Genomic DNA, 17,138 nt, shown 5'->3' with positions numbered 1-17,138 from the left:
TTTTACTTGAAATAATCAAGAGGAGTTTCAAAGGCTTTTAAAGATGCAGAGGGAAGAAGCAGGAGAAAGAGCTTACTGGTTGTAGAAAACTATTCTGATGTACAGGTTGAGTACTATATCTGAAAAATCAATTTTGAATGTTGAAATAATACAAATAAAAGGAACCCATGTGGATCATAGAGTGCACCTTTTAATTCTGACAGCAAGAAAGCCAAGCATATCAAGGTTGGTGCTCCCTTGTGTTATCGTTAGCTAGTGAAGATAATTGGGGGAACAGACCTCTCCACTTCCCCACAAAAAACCTCCTTCTGCTATTAAAAAAAATCCTTTCAAATATTAAGTTACAATGCAATTCTCAACATTTTAATACAAGCAGAAGTCCCACTGAAATCAGTGGGACATACCTCTTAGTAAATATGTGTAAGGTTGTGTTATGTACTGAAGTTCTCACCCTGGGCCAGCAGGGGGATACTGTAGATAGTTATGCAAATAAGGGATTGAAAGTGACGTTCAGTGATTGGATAGTTTTAGAAAGTTGTTACAGTAACGTTGTACTGGAGCTCTATATAAGCAGGCTGACTGAACCCTTCAGTTCAGTTCTATCCTGGCCTGTGAATAAACAAGAGCTGCTTGAAGAATCACTGTGTCATCTGATATGTTCACCCACAACTTAACAGGTTGCAGCTTGAATAAATGCTGAAGAGTTCTTTCATTCACATGTTACTTACTTTGCAATCTTTCCAAGTCAACGGGGTCCAGAGCTGCGACTGCTTCAGAGATTCTAGATGGCCTGCTGATGCCAGCCTGGTTGACTGCCCTCACACGGAATGTGTAGGAACGCCCTTCAAACAGCCCAGTCACTGGATATTTGCAGATTTTAACAGGAGCATCATTGCACTGAACCCAGTTTTCAGTACCCACTTCACATCTGGGTTTTGGAAAGGGACAAAAAGACAAGGGGAAGAAAAAGCTTTCCAACATTTCGTAACAGCCAGCTAATGCCAAAGATGAGATACTTCTCTGTGACAGGATCCCACACTGCTCCAGGAACATAGAACAAAACTGAATGGCAAAGCCATGCATAAAACTCCTCTTACATTGTTTGTTAGGGTTGTTGAAGACATGTACAGTGGTGCCTCGCAAGACGAAATTAATTCGTTCCGCGAGTTTTGTCGTCTTGCGATTTTTTTTCGTCTTGCGAAGCACGGTGTCGGAAAAGTTTTGGAAAAAGCTTCAAAAATCACCAAAGTCTTCAAAAACCTCAAAAAAGGCTACCACACCGCGTTCTATGAGTTGCTCCTTGAAGTCAAGTCACAACTGTATTAACGGTTTTAAGAAAAAGGAAACAAACTTGCAAGACATTTCCGTCTTGCGAAGCAAGCCCATAGGGAAAATCGTCTTGCGAAGCAACTCAAAAAACCAAAAACCCTTTCGTCTTGCGAGTTTTCCGTCTTGCGAGGCATTCGTCTTGCGAGGTACCACTGTATGTTATTTCTTGCCATACACATCCCTGCTGAATGTGGAGTCTGGTCAGTGACTTCAGAAACACTGGGAGGCAAAACAGGGTTCTGCTGTAAGTTATGGTGCTAATGGAGGTGTAGTGACAAAATACTGATAAGACCCCATGGAGCTGACACACATTCAGGTGTGATTTATCATAGAATTGTAGAGTTAGAAGAGACCACATGGGTCAACTAGTCCAACCCCTTGCAATGCAGGAATTTTTTGCCCAAGTTGGGGCTTGAACCCACCACCGTAAGATTAAGAGTTTCATGCTGAACTATCCCAGATGGCTATCCCATGTATCTGCTTGTGTGACCCAGCTCAAATAAGGCTGGAACTGAGGCTGGAGACTTGGTGACAAAATCATAAACCCCACACAGAAACAGGAGCAATAAAAGAAACCCGAATGATACTGCTCTTAATTCACCATAGCAAGTAAAAACCAGTGTTACACTCCTTAATCATTGTTTATGGGTTTGATGTACGAAAGAAACAGCAACCCCACCAGACATATACCTGTCCACAAAATAGCCAATAACTGGAGCTTCGTGGGTTGTATTGGGTGGTTTCCAAGTAACAATAACATAATCTCTGTTGGCATCATAACATTTCACATCCATTGGTGCTCCTGGTGCCCCCATTACCAGGGCATCAGCATCTGAAACCAAGCAAAAAATGTAGATTTAATGACATCTGAGCCATAATTCAGTTGATATTCTCAGCGGGTGCGTGTATATGAAACCCACGAGCAATGTTTCTGTTAGTTTGCTAATGTGGATATAAATTACCATATTTATGAAATGTGTTTGCGATATTTATGACTATGTTATACCTATTGCTTTGTTTCCTATTCTTGTGAATTGCTTTGAGCATTGTTTGGAAAATAAACTTGATGACGATGATTCTGGGTTTCAATTAAACTAAACCGGGGGGTGGGAGGCATAAATTTGGTGGCTTTAAAAAGAAGTTCAGCTCTAAACCTGAGGAACTGACGTTGCGACAATAAGCTACGTGTCATAAATCATTCGTGCAAAAAAGGAAGAAGTGGCATTTCATGCCATGATAGATCCAGCTGTATAAAGGGATTTTATATACAGGAAAATATGTCCCTCCAGAACATACATTGTGCATGCATTAAGGAAAGAGTATGCAAAAAAACAACAACATTACACTACGGTTGGGCCTTAAAGAATATCCAGTTTACGTGACCAGCCACAGCCCCCAGGGATCATAAAGAAAGACTAAAGACTCTGATGTGTTATGGAATTAAAATTAGGCCACAACTTTAATAAACTTCCAAATGTAGGAAGACCTTGGCTTAGGTCTTGGGCGTGTATCCCTCCCAGCCCCCCAGCTGGGGGAACTGGGGCTCCTCAGGGTAAATGGGATATGGGGATGCACTGCAAGATGTATGTGTACGCAGGCAGCCCAGGCCATATCCCCACACGCAGGGTAGTTGACTTTCGGTGTATGACCAGTGACACCCATATATATAACCCCTTTTAAGAAGGGACCCTGGAATCGCCGCCACGGGGGGGGGTGAGTCACCACTTCATGCCCCCCCCCCATAGGGAAGGAAAGACTAAAGGATTCCACCCAAGGCTATAAACCGCCAAAGTTATGACGAATTGCTATGGGGAAGACAAAACCTGCCAATGCAGGAAAATTTCTTCCTGGTCCTTCAACAGCAACCAGTCAAAGACCGTAGCCACGCCCACTAAACAGGAAGAAAACGTTAACCTGCAAACAAGAAAACATTAAACTAAGGGAGAGGAGGGTGGGTGAATCTCCAGAGCCAACTGCCTGGCTACTGTTGGCTCCACCTCCTATATATAAATGGGTCTGGTCCCAGCTCCCAGCAATGAAACTTGACTACTGGGGCTGGGCGTGAACCTCCAAATAATAACACTGAGAGGCAGGCCAGCCCCTGTTTGCCAGTAAGTTCCCTGTGAACTGTAGCACAATCCCACAAAGGGCACCCACAATGTAAAGTATGAGTGCTTGTTCTGGATGTTATAGCTAATCTGTTGAAATACTGGCTCTTTGAGATTATTTTTCTCTCAGGATTGTTTTTTATCTTACCAATGTTGGGCTTCTTACCCAAAATGTGGATTGGCTGCCCTTTCATAACTGTCTCAATTTCAGTAATGTTCACTTTTCTTTGGGGATTATTATTTTTTAAATGAAAATAAACATCTTCAACACCCATGTTGCCTTGAAGCCCCCTTAGTTCAGAGATTCGTTCATTGGGGAGCATGTATTAGAACAAGAATCTGTTGACCTCCAGATCTTGTTGGACTCCAACTCCCATCAGCCTCAGTATAGCCAGTGCCAATGCATGATGGGAGTTGGAGTCTGGGGGGCTGCAAGTTCCATCTCCCTGTATCAGAGCTGGCCACTATGAACATTCAACTTGCACCTTCTGCCATCTTGTCTTCTCTGAGGTGGAATTTTCCATGTAAGTTTATGAGCAAAGAGTATACTGGAGAAACAAAATATGGCTCCAGTGAAGGGAAAAACAAGAACAAAAAACAGAGAGCTAGCAAGTTTTATGAGATGACATTGGTACTTGTTTCAGAGAGAGAAATGGTAAATTTTTGTCACACCAAACGGCACAGAAGATGTGTATGTAAAAAAACCCAAAACCCACAGTATTTCTAAGGTTGGAAGTCAGAGTGAACTTCCTTGGAAGTAAATTCTACTGAAATCGTTTATACTTGCAAGAAAATAAGTTTATTATCAGAGCTATTCTGTCACAGAGTATAATGCAGCATAGCTCGGCTGCTTATAGCAGAGGATTTCTCCCGAAGTATTTAACGAAATCTAAAATGCTACACATAACAAAAATGTGCTCATTTAAAAGAAGGAATTTAAAATGGAGCCCCTTCCCTTATGGACTCATATAATCTGATTCTGACTTGCCAGGGGGAATCGTGAACGCAAATGTGAGGTCAAATGGTGACCTTCATTCTATCTTAATGTATTCCTCTCCTTTTCATTTACACATCTGATTTAGGCAACCCCTTTTTCTTTTCTCCCTCAGGCATTCCATGAATTGAATCGAATTCTCCTGTACATGCGAGCACCATGGTGTGGACATACAAGTGTTGCATCCGTGTTGCATCCGTGTTCTTGCATGATAGTCAGCCACAACAAGCATAACCCCTGAAAGGGAGTGTCTCTAAGGGACATGTCTCCTAATTTTCCATGGTGATGACATCTGGCAAAGATAGACTGTTGAGGCCTACCTCCCCCCACTCCCAGTTCTGATGATCAGACATGCAGAACAAAGCATAATCATTCCATATACCAAAGAACACCTTGCCAAAAAAGGTCCATATAGTTAAAGCTCTGGTTTTCCCAGTAGTGATGTATGGAAGTGAGAGCTGGACCATAAAGAAGGCTGATCGCAGAAGAATTGATGCTTTTGAATTATGGTGCTGGAGGAGACTCTTGAGAGTCCCATGGACTGCAAGAAGATCAAACCTCTCCATTCTTAAGGAAATCAGCCCTGAGTGCTCACTGGAAGGACAGATCCTGAAGCTGAGGCTCCAATACTTTGGCCACCTCATGAGAAGAGAAGACTCCCTGGAAAAGACCCTGATGTTAGGAAAGATGGAGGGCACAAGGAGAAGGGGACGACAGAGGACGAGATGCTTGGATAGTGTTCTCAAAGCTACCAGCATGAGTTTGACTAAACTGTGGGAGGCAGTGGAAGACAGGAGTGCCTGGCGTGCTCTGGTCCATGGGGTCATGAAGAGTCGGACACGACTAAACGACTAAACAACAACAATACCAAAGAACACCATACCTCTCACAAACAGAAATGCACTGTATTCACTCACTCCTCCTTTCGAAACTAAACGCAACGTATATAAGCCTTCATCATCCTTGTTCAGGTGGGTAAAGGACAGTGCTGCCCGGCCATCTCCAAAGAATGATTTTGTCCACTTGGAATCTTTCACAAGCACATCTGGAACAGATTTGCACATATCATCAGGTTAGCAGTGACTGACTGACCTTGATCCTATTCTGACCTGCGCTGAATCATTGAGACAGTCGTTTTAGGGTAAACGTATTCAGGAGAAACTTTAGAGCGTATCTTTTAAAGTTCTATCTTTAAAGAACCAAACTGTCAACCTTCAGATTCATGCCACCTCCAATTATATAAAGATATGCGTATTCTATTTTTGCACTACTCAAGACTGTCCCTCAGAGACCTGGTGACTAGATGTCTCAACACTGCCATTTTAAACAAATTAGCTCACCTGGACCCCATTCCCCCTACCAAAAAAACCACAAACCCTTTTGAAGCAGTGTCATGAAAACATAATCTAGAGAACGATCCAGTCAAAGTTAAGTATTTTAAGACCTATTGATTTCAACAACAGCGAGTTAAGCACAGGCTTTGCTCTCCCACATAAATCAATGGGATTTAAATATGCTTAACTTTGGCTGGATTGCACACACCTAATCAAGAGTTATCACTCTGTGTATGCACTTTTGATCCTTTTAAATAAACTTCTCTATCCAAGGCATGTGTCAGATTAAATTGGAAGGGGGGGAAATGACTTAAGGCCAGATTTCAGTTTAATCTGAAGTCTGCTATAAATACACACTTAATTTAAAATCTTGTGGGCATTCCTGCTGAGCAGTGAATCAAATTAAGTTTGAATTTCTCACAGGTGAGAGGTTGTGACTCAAAATTAATGTAAATTAATCAGTATGACTAGTGCAATTGATGCAATGAAACGTGTAGAATATTTTATCTTGGCTAAAGAAGATCCCACCGATTCCAGTTCTTACCTCTTACCTTAATAATTGATTTGGCTACTTTTAGGGCAAGGGGGCGTGTTTAGCTTCCTGAGAACTGTTCTATACAGATATAGTCTAATCAATAAGGTCTTGTTACAATGAGCACTTAAGTTCAGATCTCTGCACGAGTTGTGTCTGGAAATACGCAGACAACTTTCAAAAGTCAGAATATTTTAGACTGTGCAATTAAGCGTGCAATTAACTGTGCAATTAACACCTATGCAATTAAGTGATTGTAATGTCATTTGTGCCTTGTGCTGGGGCCAGAAGGTGATGTTGGAGAACTCCCACAGAGTAGTGTTGGGAAACAAAACTTTCATATCAAGGCCTCCTTGAGTGTCCCAATTGAGGACTTCATGGCTTCCGTGACAACCAGTGGCCATCTCAATATATCATTGGCTGAAAGCATGTTGTAGGTCATATCCTGGATCCATACCCTCCAACATTTCTCCAATGAAAATAGGGATGTCCTATTCCATTATTATTATTATTATTATTATTATTATTATTATTATTATTATTATTACATCCCACTCATCTGACTGGGTCGCCCCAGCCACTCTGGGCAGCTATCAACATATACTGTATAAAAACCACAATGCCAATTTTACACCTCAAAATCAGGACATGTTGTGAATTTTCCTGTTGTATGGCAAGCCTACTTTTGCCAAGTATTTTAGAATGGAAATCCTGTAATGTTAATCAGCAGCAGAAAACTGAAATGTGTCTCTTTGTACTTCTAGAATGTGTGAACCATAAACAGGATCTGACTTATCTGATTTTTATACATACTGCATTCCCCAGAGTTTAATAGCCAATAAATGCTTTAAACTATAGTAATTTGGAGCAAGCAGAAAATTCCCATGGGTCCAATTAGGGGAAGTAAACTGCGGAAGTCCACCTTTTCCGTTCGTATAATTAATTCAGAAAAAAAAGATGAGGAGGGAAAGATTTTAATACTGAGAAAAATGAAACAACTTGTACAAGGGAATGAACGCAAACCCAGACTTATCTATGCTGAGTGTGCTAAAATCAGTACTTTTTAAAGAAAAATATTCATCAGTCCATTAGTAACGCTCTTACCCAAGAGGGCTTTTACCATTGGCTTTCTAGACTGATGCTATTAATTCAGAGTACATTGAAGATTTGCAGAGAGATAGCAGTCACTATCAACATGTCTGGTGCTCTTGAGGAATCTACCCAAGGACACCCACAGAGTACGCTTCTGACTGACATCACACAATACTATACCCCTTGAAAAATTCAAAATAAAACTGCATTCCCAGTTGCAGTGCCCCCTACCCTGGCAGCGACTAAAGTGAAATAAAATGACTCAAGCAAACAACAATGTGGATTTTAAAATGGCCACAACTTTAAGGCCGCAACCACCGCCCACCTGAGAAAAAGGTGAGCGGCCATTTAAGAGCAGCCACATGTTTCACCTGAAGAAAGAAAAACTTACCATCTCTGTACCACTCAGCACGAGGTCGAAGGCGATTCAGCTCTGGGGTGATCAGCAGATCACACCTGAGGGTCAACGTTTCCCCTTCCACACCAAAGGTGACACCAAACCTCTCCAAGAACTGAACATCAAAATGGGAGAAGCAGATGTCCAGGGGCATGGGCACTGTAAGCAAAAGAAGAATGAAGCTAGCGTGAAATACAGTAATAGAGGGAGAAAAAACAAGATAGAGAAATGCATAACCCCAGCAAGACATCAAACATAGGACAGTTTAGACTTTCCCTCAGGAGTTGATCATTTGGTGAGCTTGTTTTGAGAAGGAATTCCACAGACCAGGAGCACTGCTTAGAACAGGGTTTCCCAAACTTGGGTCTCCAACTGTTTTTGGACTACAACTCCTATCATCCCTAGCTAGCAGGACCAGTGGTCAGGGATGATGGGAAATGTAGTCCAAAAACAGCTAGAGACCCAAGTTTGGGAAACCTTGGCTTAGAAGGTCCTGCTATATAGCGTGTTCTCCTTAATGGAGAGCACGTGTTGCGGTGGGAGCTTACAGGACACCCCACTGTTACTGGGTGGGTAAAATTGAGTTGGCCACTGTTGTGATTGGGCTCCCCTTGTTGTGGGGGAGATTTTGATGTTGCCATTTTCTGATTGACAGCTAGAAATGTTAAAACCCCTGCACGCAGCATTGAGCTTCCTCTTTCCGCTGCGTGCATCGGATTGCCCGCCCACCCTCCCTATATTTAGGGTTGTTTGGGTTGACCTTGCTATGCCTGTCATGGGGTCGTCTGCTTTTGGGGCAGGGGCCTGGTAGGAATTTTGTCCATTTGGCTGATTGGCTGGGGCCATTTGGTTTTTGCCTACTGCATAGCAAATCGTCACAACTTGTAATGTTGCGGTTAGGCATTGGTGTTAGGATTTGGTTGGTAGAGGGGCATGGATTGACTGTGCCTGCCCCTCTAATGCTGCTGCTGCAAGGGTATTCCATTAAAGGAATCCAGGGGCTTGCCATGCTTTTGTCTGAACCCCTGACAAGGGCCTAGGGCCACGCAAGAGCCCCTGGGAGCATTTGGGGAGAGGTGAGGGAAAGTCCCCTTCTCCATCCCTCTCTCCAAAATGTCCTCCCTTTTTGACTTTCGCGGTCGTGCGAAATGTCAGTCTGTCCCCATGCAGGGTCAGATAGTCATAACCAAGGCCTAAGCAACCACTCACTTTTTTTTTTTTAATAAAGTTGTGGCCAAAATTATGCCAAAAACCTTAAACTAAAATTATGTGTGAATTGTGTTTTATTTGGGGTGGCTTGGAGACCTTGACACGCAACAGCCCCAGCTGATGCTATTTGGCACCCACAAGATGGGTGCAAAGAGCTCATTGAGATTGAGGTATTTCTAAGATAGGCAGGCCCCAGGCTGTTCAGAGCTGTATAGGTTAAAACTGCCATCTTAAATTGTCCCCAAAAGCAGACTTGAAGCAAAATTTATTATGATTCTGGGGAAATGTACTACAGAGACTCCTGACACCCATATGACTACATCAAATTACTAAGTGGACTTACAGGTAATAGGATGAACTCCAGCAGGATAAGGCTCCTCATCGCCTCTGAACCCTGAAAGAAAGGGACAAACAGTTCTGACACGAGCAACTTAAGCATCGTTGTGGGCATTTCTCTTTGGACTGTCTCTGTAGCTTACTTACTCCTCACGACGACAGCAGCACTGGTAGACGCCTGACCATGCACATTTGTCGCCACGGCGGTGTAGGTAGCGGTGTCATCATAGTGAGCTCTAAAAAGGGTCAGAGGGAGAGATGCAAACAAGATCACAATACTTACAAAACCTTTTTACTAGACTGCCAGGGTTTGGCAGAGGAGGGAGAACTGGCTCAGCCTCTTCTCCACAGACACTTCCTGTTTCAACTCACAAGGCAAAATGGGACGCACCACCCCTGTGTGTGTCTATCAGAGAAATAGAGTGGGGGTGGCCCTGCACACTTTTGGTATTGAATCCACCCAGTGTGTGTTCCAGCACCTCCCACCACTGGCATATGGTCCCCAAAAGCTCTTCCACAAAGGGAGGCAGCCCTCAGGCTGAAAAACAATCCCCTACCCCTGAAATACAGGTTCAGCTTCAAAACTGCAGCAAGAAGTCTGATATTGCTCATTTAGCAGAAACAAGACTTTCTACTTCCACAGATGAATTTGACCCAAGTAATGCCATAAAGTGTTCTCAAAGCTACCAGCATGAGTTTGACCAAACTGTGGGAGGCAGTGGAAGACAGGTGTGCCTGGCGTGCTCTGGACCATGGGGTCACAAAGAGTCGGACACAACTAAACAACAACAACGCCATAAAGATGGGCACAGAAGGAATCAAACTCTTTGGAACGTGTTTTAAAATTGAACTTCCCCTGAGTCTTCAGGCCCCAGGGTCCTGCAAGAAACCTTTAAAAAAAACTGCAATACTTTTGTGATACATTTGAGAATATGTGCTTGAATGCTTCTTTATAAAATCCAGGTATATCCTAACATGTTCACTAGGCAAATTTCCTTCTAAGTGACAGGACAGGAGACCACATCTTGAACGTCTGTGCCTTTAAAGATGAAATTTCAGATTTCCTCTGCAAAGTTCATACTGAGATTAGATAGATATATTATAGATAAGGAAAGGTGAAAAAAGAAGGATATAACTATCGCTTTCACATTTGCTTCTGATTTGACAGACGATAACCGACACAGAGAGTTGGGATGCCCGGTTAGCTTTTGTGGTGTGAAGTGGATCTTTTCGCGAAAGAAACAATTTCACAGCCTTGCTTTGCATGAGGAAAAGGGAGAGGAGGGAATGAGGAGGAAAAATAAAGTGAAGATCTGCAATCAGAGCACTTCCTTTGGTCTATGACATCACTGAAAGGTGAAATGTTCACTACTTCATTTTGATAACTCGCTTATGAATGACAGTAAACTCTGGAATCACTTTACAGTAGTCATATCTAAGGGTTGTAGCTCCTCCTAGAGGCAGATCATTGCTCATGCATTGCAAAAACTAGAGGCGAATCGGTGGAATTTAATAGTCACAGAGACTTGAAAATTGTGTGTTATATTGCAAAAAGTGAATTAGAGTCATTAGCAAAAAACAAACAAAAAGAAAAACAAGACTGTACTGTGGATGCAGTGGATACTATTTATTTTATTATCCTACTTTTCTTTCTAAGGGAACTCAAAGCAGCTAACAAAAAACCTTTTAATCTAAAATGAAATTTATGCTCACTTCTGATAAATGTGCATGCCTTCAAATAATTTTTGAAAGGGCAAACTATACTCAGAATTGTTTCTGGACTTCTGTAAAGTTGAAATGACCAGCCAAAATTCAGTACCTATAGATTGGATCAAAAGGTGCCTGATAACAGTCTATTTCTGAAGAGTGAAGGGAAGCCTTTTTACTGTTGCTGTCACCACTAGATCCCTATCTTCATCATCACCACTAGATCCTTATCTATATTTTGCACACCTGTGGAAACTCTCTGTGGAAATAGCAACAGCCTTGCTAATAAAGGAAACACAGATCATGCACTGACTGTACCTAGACAATAACAAGGTTGTTGATGCTGCCTTCGCATGACAAATAGTAAAGAAATGTGAGTTATCTTTTATGGGCACAACTTTGTTGGGAAAATATTTACTGACAATTCCTATTTGGGCATTAGCACTTTGCCTGAGAGGCTAGCAAATGGAAGGGAAGGTGAATCGTACCCAGGTTTGATGAGGACCTAAGCTACTGAAGGTAATGGGGCCCTTTATATGTCCAGCTGTCCTTTGTCAACAACAAATTGTCACTGTTTTTTGTGTTGAATATATGCAATATGCGGCGCCCATTACTTACATCATAGGAGCCTACACAACACACAACACTGTTACTGTATGTAGGTTTTGTTTTGTTTTATTTGTTTTTTATCTTATATTTTGGAAATGTACATCCAGTTTTTTCCCTTTAAATTTTTTTGGGGGGGCCAAGAGAGTGGGGCCCTAAGCTATAGCTTGTTTAGCTTATACATAAATCCGGCACTGATTGTACCCTCGTATCCGTTTGCCTGGTCCTCAAACATGAGGCCTCCTCTAATGAGGAGCAAAGGAGCAGGACTCCTCCCTCATCTGATCTCCACATTGCCAATGATCCTGAGGAACCAATGAATTGGGACATCCCTCCACCAGGATTAGAGGACCCCACGCCAACTGTCTGGGTTCCTGGCCAGCTCCCTCATCCCTCATCTCCCCAGGCGGGTTCATGTGGGTGGCAGCAGTTCATGAGGAACTGGGGTCTTAAGCAGTCAATGAGGGTAATGCCACAGTAGATGATACAGCAGAAACCACACAATAATATGCAGGGAAGATCTGAAATCAATTAATTCCATGGTAGAGGATAAGAAATCATACTTCAGGAATGGGGAACTTATAGCCTCCATGGTGTATTGGACTATAACTTCCATCATCCATGACCAGTGGAGCTGATGGGAACTGGAGTACAACAACCAAGCCTCATCTTACTGTTAGGCAGAGGGATATTGCCACTTCTGGTCTGTGGCTTGGAGTGTCATGAAAGGGCAGTAAACAACTAGTTGTTTAATTTTTTTGGTTGTATTTTGATTCCCAGGGAGGGAGAGTTGTCCTTAGAGATGTTTTGCCTCAGGTACCAAAATAATTTGACCAGCTTTTGGTACCACATATACTGAGTACAATTGGTACGGGGCACCATTTGCTCTTCTGCCTCAGGCAGAAGAAAAGTCTTGCATGGTCACAGGTTCTTCATATCTGGATAAATGCTGCGCATAAGTGAAATCTCACATATGGTGCACGATTTAATAAATTGGGATCTCAGCTACTGGTTTCAACAGGAAGTAGAAACACTGACCAATTGAAAAGCAGTGAATGGGAAAGAGACGCCATTTTGTTTTGCTGCTTATTCCAGGAAAAGGAATATGAAAGGCCACAGTATATGAAAATAAACGCTGCAACACCTGGCTGTTGAAACAAACACACAGAGAGACAACCACACAGAGTGAGCTGATGGATCCAAAATGGGGGGGGGGAGGAGAGAGAGAGTAGATTTTGGTGCAGATGTCAGAGTCCTCTGAGAAAGGCAAATGGACAGATGGAACAGTGTCCAATTGCAGCTTTTAAAAAAATGATAGGGTGATGCCACATCTTTGGCTCCTCAAGAATTTTTCCACTGGAGCCAAGGAGCACCCAGTATATTCATAGGAATAAATGTCACACTTGCATCAGAAGGTAAAGTTCTCTGCATAAGCTTCAGAGAACCACTAAGATGACAGCCAAGAAATTCCTAAGCTGCTTGAAGTGGCCAAGTATCGGATGACTAGAAGCTCAGCATATTGGCATGAACAGCTGAGAAGAATACTGAAATAGGCGGAGAATCTTAGCTGTTCTGTAGCCCCACCACCACCCAAAAATGACACTAGAGATGTCTGCAACTTTCCAGGATATATCTTCAAATCTTAATAAGACCCCACCTCCTCTGGACTACTTTTCACAAAAATGTAAACAGATGCAAGATCAGATCATGAATCTCCTTCATAACTGTGGTCTTCATTCACTAATTATGTGGGGTTGTTATTTTTCAAAAAAAACACAACCCCAAATGTTTTAAGTCAGGCAAGGCCAAACTTGGCCCTCCAGATGTTTTGGAACTACAACTCCCATCATCCCTGACCACTGGTCCTGTTAGCTAGGGAAGATGGGAGTTGTAGTCCCAAAACATCTGGAGGGCCAAGTCTGGCCATGCCTGTTTTAAATGAAAGCAGAGGAAGGTGATGGAAATCCATGATCAGTTTTGGGGTTTTTTGTCCAGGATAGACAGTAAGTTTCACCTGAATGCAAATGCCTGGCTTTCTGAAGGATGGAGTGGGTTAAACTGTGGAATAAAATTTATGGCTGGATATCATAATTCAAGAGTATACATGAATACTAGTGAATACAAACTGCATTGTGCAAAGCACAGATACACACCTTGTTGCAACACTAAAAAAATTCATTCTCCTTCCATTCCAAAGATTGTTAATGAATATCAAGAGGGAACGCCCAAAGCACTCCATTCAGCTTTTTCTGACCTCGGACTTATTTTTCTTGGCTGTCGCCAAATATTCCCCCTTTCTATAATATGGGGATTGTAAAGTCTGATGTCCAAATTACCACATCACAAAAGACTTGGGAAGCGGCACCAAACATCAGCTGTAGAAGAAGTTGCTGTAGGTGCCTTTCTGGATGCAACAGTATGACTCTGTTAATTAATTCAATTAATTACGTACCATAATCTGCAATAAGCTGCAGTCTGGAGTGATATTTAAGAGTTTTATTCTAGAACTGGGGATGCCCAGATTCAGATGCCCCCTTGGCAATGAAGGTCGTTGAATGAACCAGTCACACTCTGAGCCTAACCAGCTTCAAGGGGTTGTTGTGAGGATAAAAATGGATAAAAAGAACATTGTACAGCACCTTGAGCTTACTGGAGAAAAGGAGGGGCAAGTAAATGAATGTAAAAAAAGAAAAAAGAAACATATGCACATAGTTAATGATGTATTACTAATATGTGGTGGACACATAATTCAACGAATATTTAGTTAAATATGTTAAGTTAAATTAATTGGGGGGGGGGGGGGGACTTGCAAATACCGGATAGGCTTAGGATTTATATATGTAATTTGTGATGATTCAATATGTTGAATACTGAATTGGTTAGAAAGAAAGATGTTAAGTGATTAAGTAAATTTTATAAGAATACTGAATTGGAAAACCGTTAAAATGATATCCATTGAAACCCAACCATGGGGATACAAGGAAGTCACTTAACAATGTTAATTAGATTAAGGCTCAAAAAGGTTATGATTTATGTTTGTTTATTTGTTTATGTCTTTGTTTATCTGTTTGTGTGCTTAAATATTTGGGGGGGGGGAATAAAAAATTTTCAAAAAAAACACAAGCATCATCCAGTCCAACCCCCCTGTAATTCAGGAATCTTTTTGCCCCATGTAGTATTTGAACCCATGGCCCTGTGATCAAGAATCTCATTCTCTACCAACTGAGCTATCGGATTTGGTTTCGGTGGGCAGTTTTATTAGGTTGTGTGTAAGAGAGAGGAAAATAGACATGGAAAGAAGAGAACAAAAGCCCTCAGAAAACCATGAAAGAAAGAGAGCGTCTCCACTGGACAGCACAGTTGCTCACTGGTACCCATTAATTTATCCCAGCTAATTATATAAAGTAATAAGTAATGATCACTCCTGGATATATATATATTCAGCAAGTTTCTCAGCGATTCATTAGCGCAGCATCTTTTCCATTAGCACCACCAAATGCATCCACTCCCTGCCCCTCGATCTCTTCTTCATCCAAGCAAACAAGCATAGGCACCAAAAACATCCAATCTCAAGACATGTCCAAATTCCCTGAGGCACACCTTCAATCACACAAATACAGAGACGCTTGGAAGAAGACCCTTTCAGCCAAATGCATCTAGACTTCATTCACTGGCTTTTCCAGGGATTATTGTCCTTTCCAGGTGCAAACTAAGTGTGATGGGATTCACACCTTTAGCTTTTGCTTATAAACCACTGGCATGGAGAGAGGGAATATCCAGACTGGAACTATGGTATGAGGAGGGGGCTTTACTCCTTGGTCCAGCTTGGAATCAAAGGGTGAAAACCTTCTCTCCCCATATCACAGCCCCAGGCTGGCTACCCCTCCCACCACACAAGAGCTTAAAGACATAAATGCCATCACATCTACAGTTTGACCCCAAGACTCCTAAGAAGTCAGAATAAATGATAACATGGAAAGATACTGGGGAGGGGGGGGGATCATCTCCCTGAATGGAAATGGACAAAAGACCATCACCTGTTCTAGAAAAAGATACAAACATTAAATCAGGCAGATTCCAAGCTGCTATTAGACAGGTTTCTGCCTAATTTCTAGGAGAGAAAAAAATAACATTTCCCCCCTGATCCTTCCTATGGAAAGTGGATATGAGACAATGAAGCATTAGCCTTTGCTTGCATTTCCCATGATTATAAAAGTCAATTTTAGCTTATTTCCCTGGCTTCTTTAGCATTCTCTTTCCTTAAATGGGCTTATGGCTACTTAAACTCCAGCCAGCATTTGCTGCTGACCGCCAAAGACAGCAGCCTGATCGATTTGTAATTATCTGACTGGCCAAACAATCATTTGTGTTGTCTGTTTACAGCAGGTTTTTCCCTGCACTTGGTAAAATCGAGGATTTGTTTCATCAATTTCCATTAGATCAGGGGCAAGCAACGTAAGAGCCACACATTTATCTGGTTATTTTGCAGCCTGTTTTGCTCTGGAGTCCAAACGGTGCTGCCACCAGCCTGGGTCAATACTTCCAAAAGTTGTGTTACAGTATTCAGACAGCCATTCCTGCTTTCATCTCCCTCCTTCACAAGGCTCTGCCTGAAGCAAGTCTCCACCTGGGCTCACACACACCCACAAGAAAATATTTTACCCACTTTTACTTGAAACAACTAACTACAGGTAAGTCATGGTCCAAGTAGACTGTGAGCTTTACAGTGCCTACCAATGCAATAGACTCCCTCCCTTCTTAGTCTAAGAGGTCTAAGAGGACCAATGGTTTGTGTAACATATTAGAAGGTTCTGATTATCTTCTTTCTCCCCTATGATCATATTGGCCATACCCTCCCAAGTGATGCACCCCAAATCCAGGACACCTTCTTCCGGGTCTGAAATCCCATGTGAGTCACATGACCTGCGCAAGATTATGGACCCAGAAAAACCACTTTTTCAGTCATGTTGCCGCAAAACACGTGTTTTTGGGTACCGCATGAGATTGCAGACATGAAAAAGCAGTTCTTTGGGCACAGCACCCTAAAACACATGTTTTAGGGTGCCGTGCAAGATCACGGACCTGGAAAACATGCTTTCTTGGAGTGAGATATTGGCCCGACATTGGGCAAGAGCAAATAGCCACCATGCTCTCATGGGGGAAAACAAAATGTCCATTTTCCCCCCTCGGGGCAGTTGACAGGTATGCCATATGTTTGGTGCCCAATGCACATGTAGATATGCACACATATAGCTCATCCACATGGGGGATTCAAGCCCTATCAGGATTCTTCTAATGTACAGTCCCTTCACATGCACCAATCACACAAGTGGCCAAGGTTTTCTGAATCCATGGGGTGGTCATCTGACTCCCCCTATACAGTGGTACCTCGCAAGACGAATGCCTCGCAAGACAAAAAACTCACCAGACGAAAGGGTTTTTTGTTTTTTGAGCTGCTTCGCAAGACGATTTTCCCTATGGGCTTGCTTCGCAA

At 42.4% G+C, this 17,138-nt stretch overlaps 1 protein-coding gene across 1 annotated transcript in view; it reads right to left on the bottom strand.

The window, feature by feature from the left end:
• Positions 1 to 17,138, bottom strand: part of MYOM2 (myomesin 2) — an 81,489-nt gene that overhangs the window by 42,647 nt on the left and 21,704 nt on the right. Inside the window, exons 7-12 of the mRNA XM_028722386.2 lie at positions 9,479 to 9,567; positions 9,339 to 9,389; positions 7,781 to 7,945; positions 5,315 to 5,476; positions 2,020 to 2,161; positions 729 to 928 (exon numbers count right to left, since the gene is read on the bottom strand). Of these exons, the coding sequence (XP_028578219.2) occupies positions 729 to 928; positions 2,020 to 2,161; positions 5,315 to 5,476; positions 7,781 to 7,945; positions 9,339 to 9,389; positions 9,479 to 9,567 (809 nt within the window). The remainder of the gene's footprint in view (positions 1 to 728; positions 929 to 2,019; positions 2,162 to 5,314; positions 5,477 to 7,780; positions 7,946 to 9,338; positions 9,390 to 9,478; positions 9,568 to 17,138) is intronic.

This window comes from Podarcis muralis, chromosome 3 (genome assembly GCF_964188315.1).
Source record: "Podarcis muralis chromosome 3, rPodMur119.hap1.1, whole genome shotgun sequence".
Lineage (NCBI taxonomy): Eukaryota > Metazoa > Chordata > Lepidosauria > Squamata > Lacertidae > Podarcis > Podarcis muralis.
The sequence above is the reverse complement of the archived record's forward strand: the minus strand, read 5'-3'. Positions and strand labels throughout refer to the sequence as shown.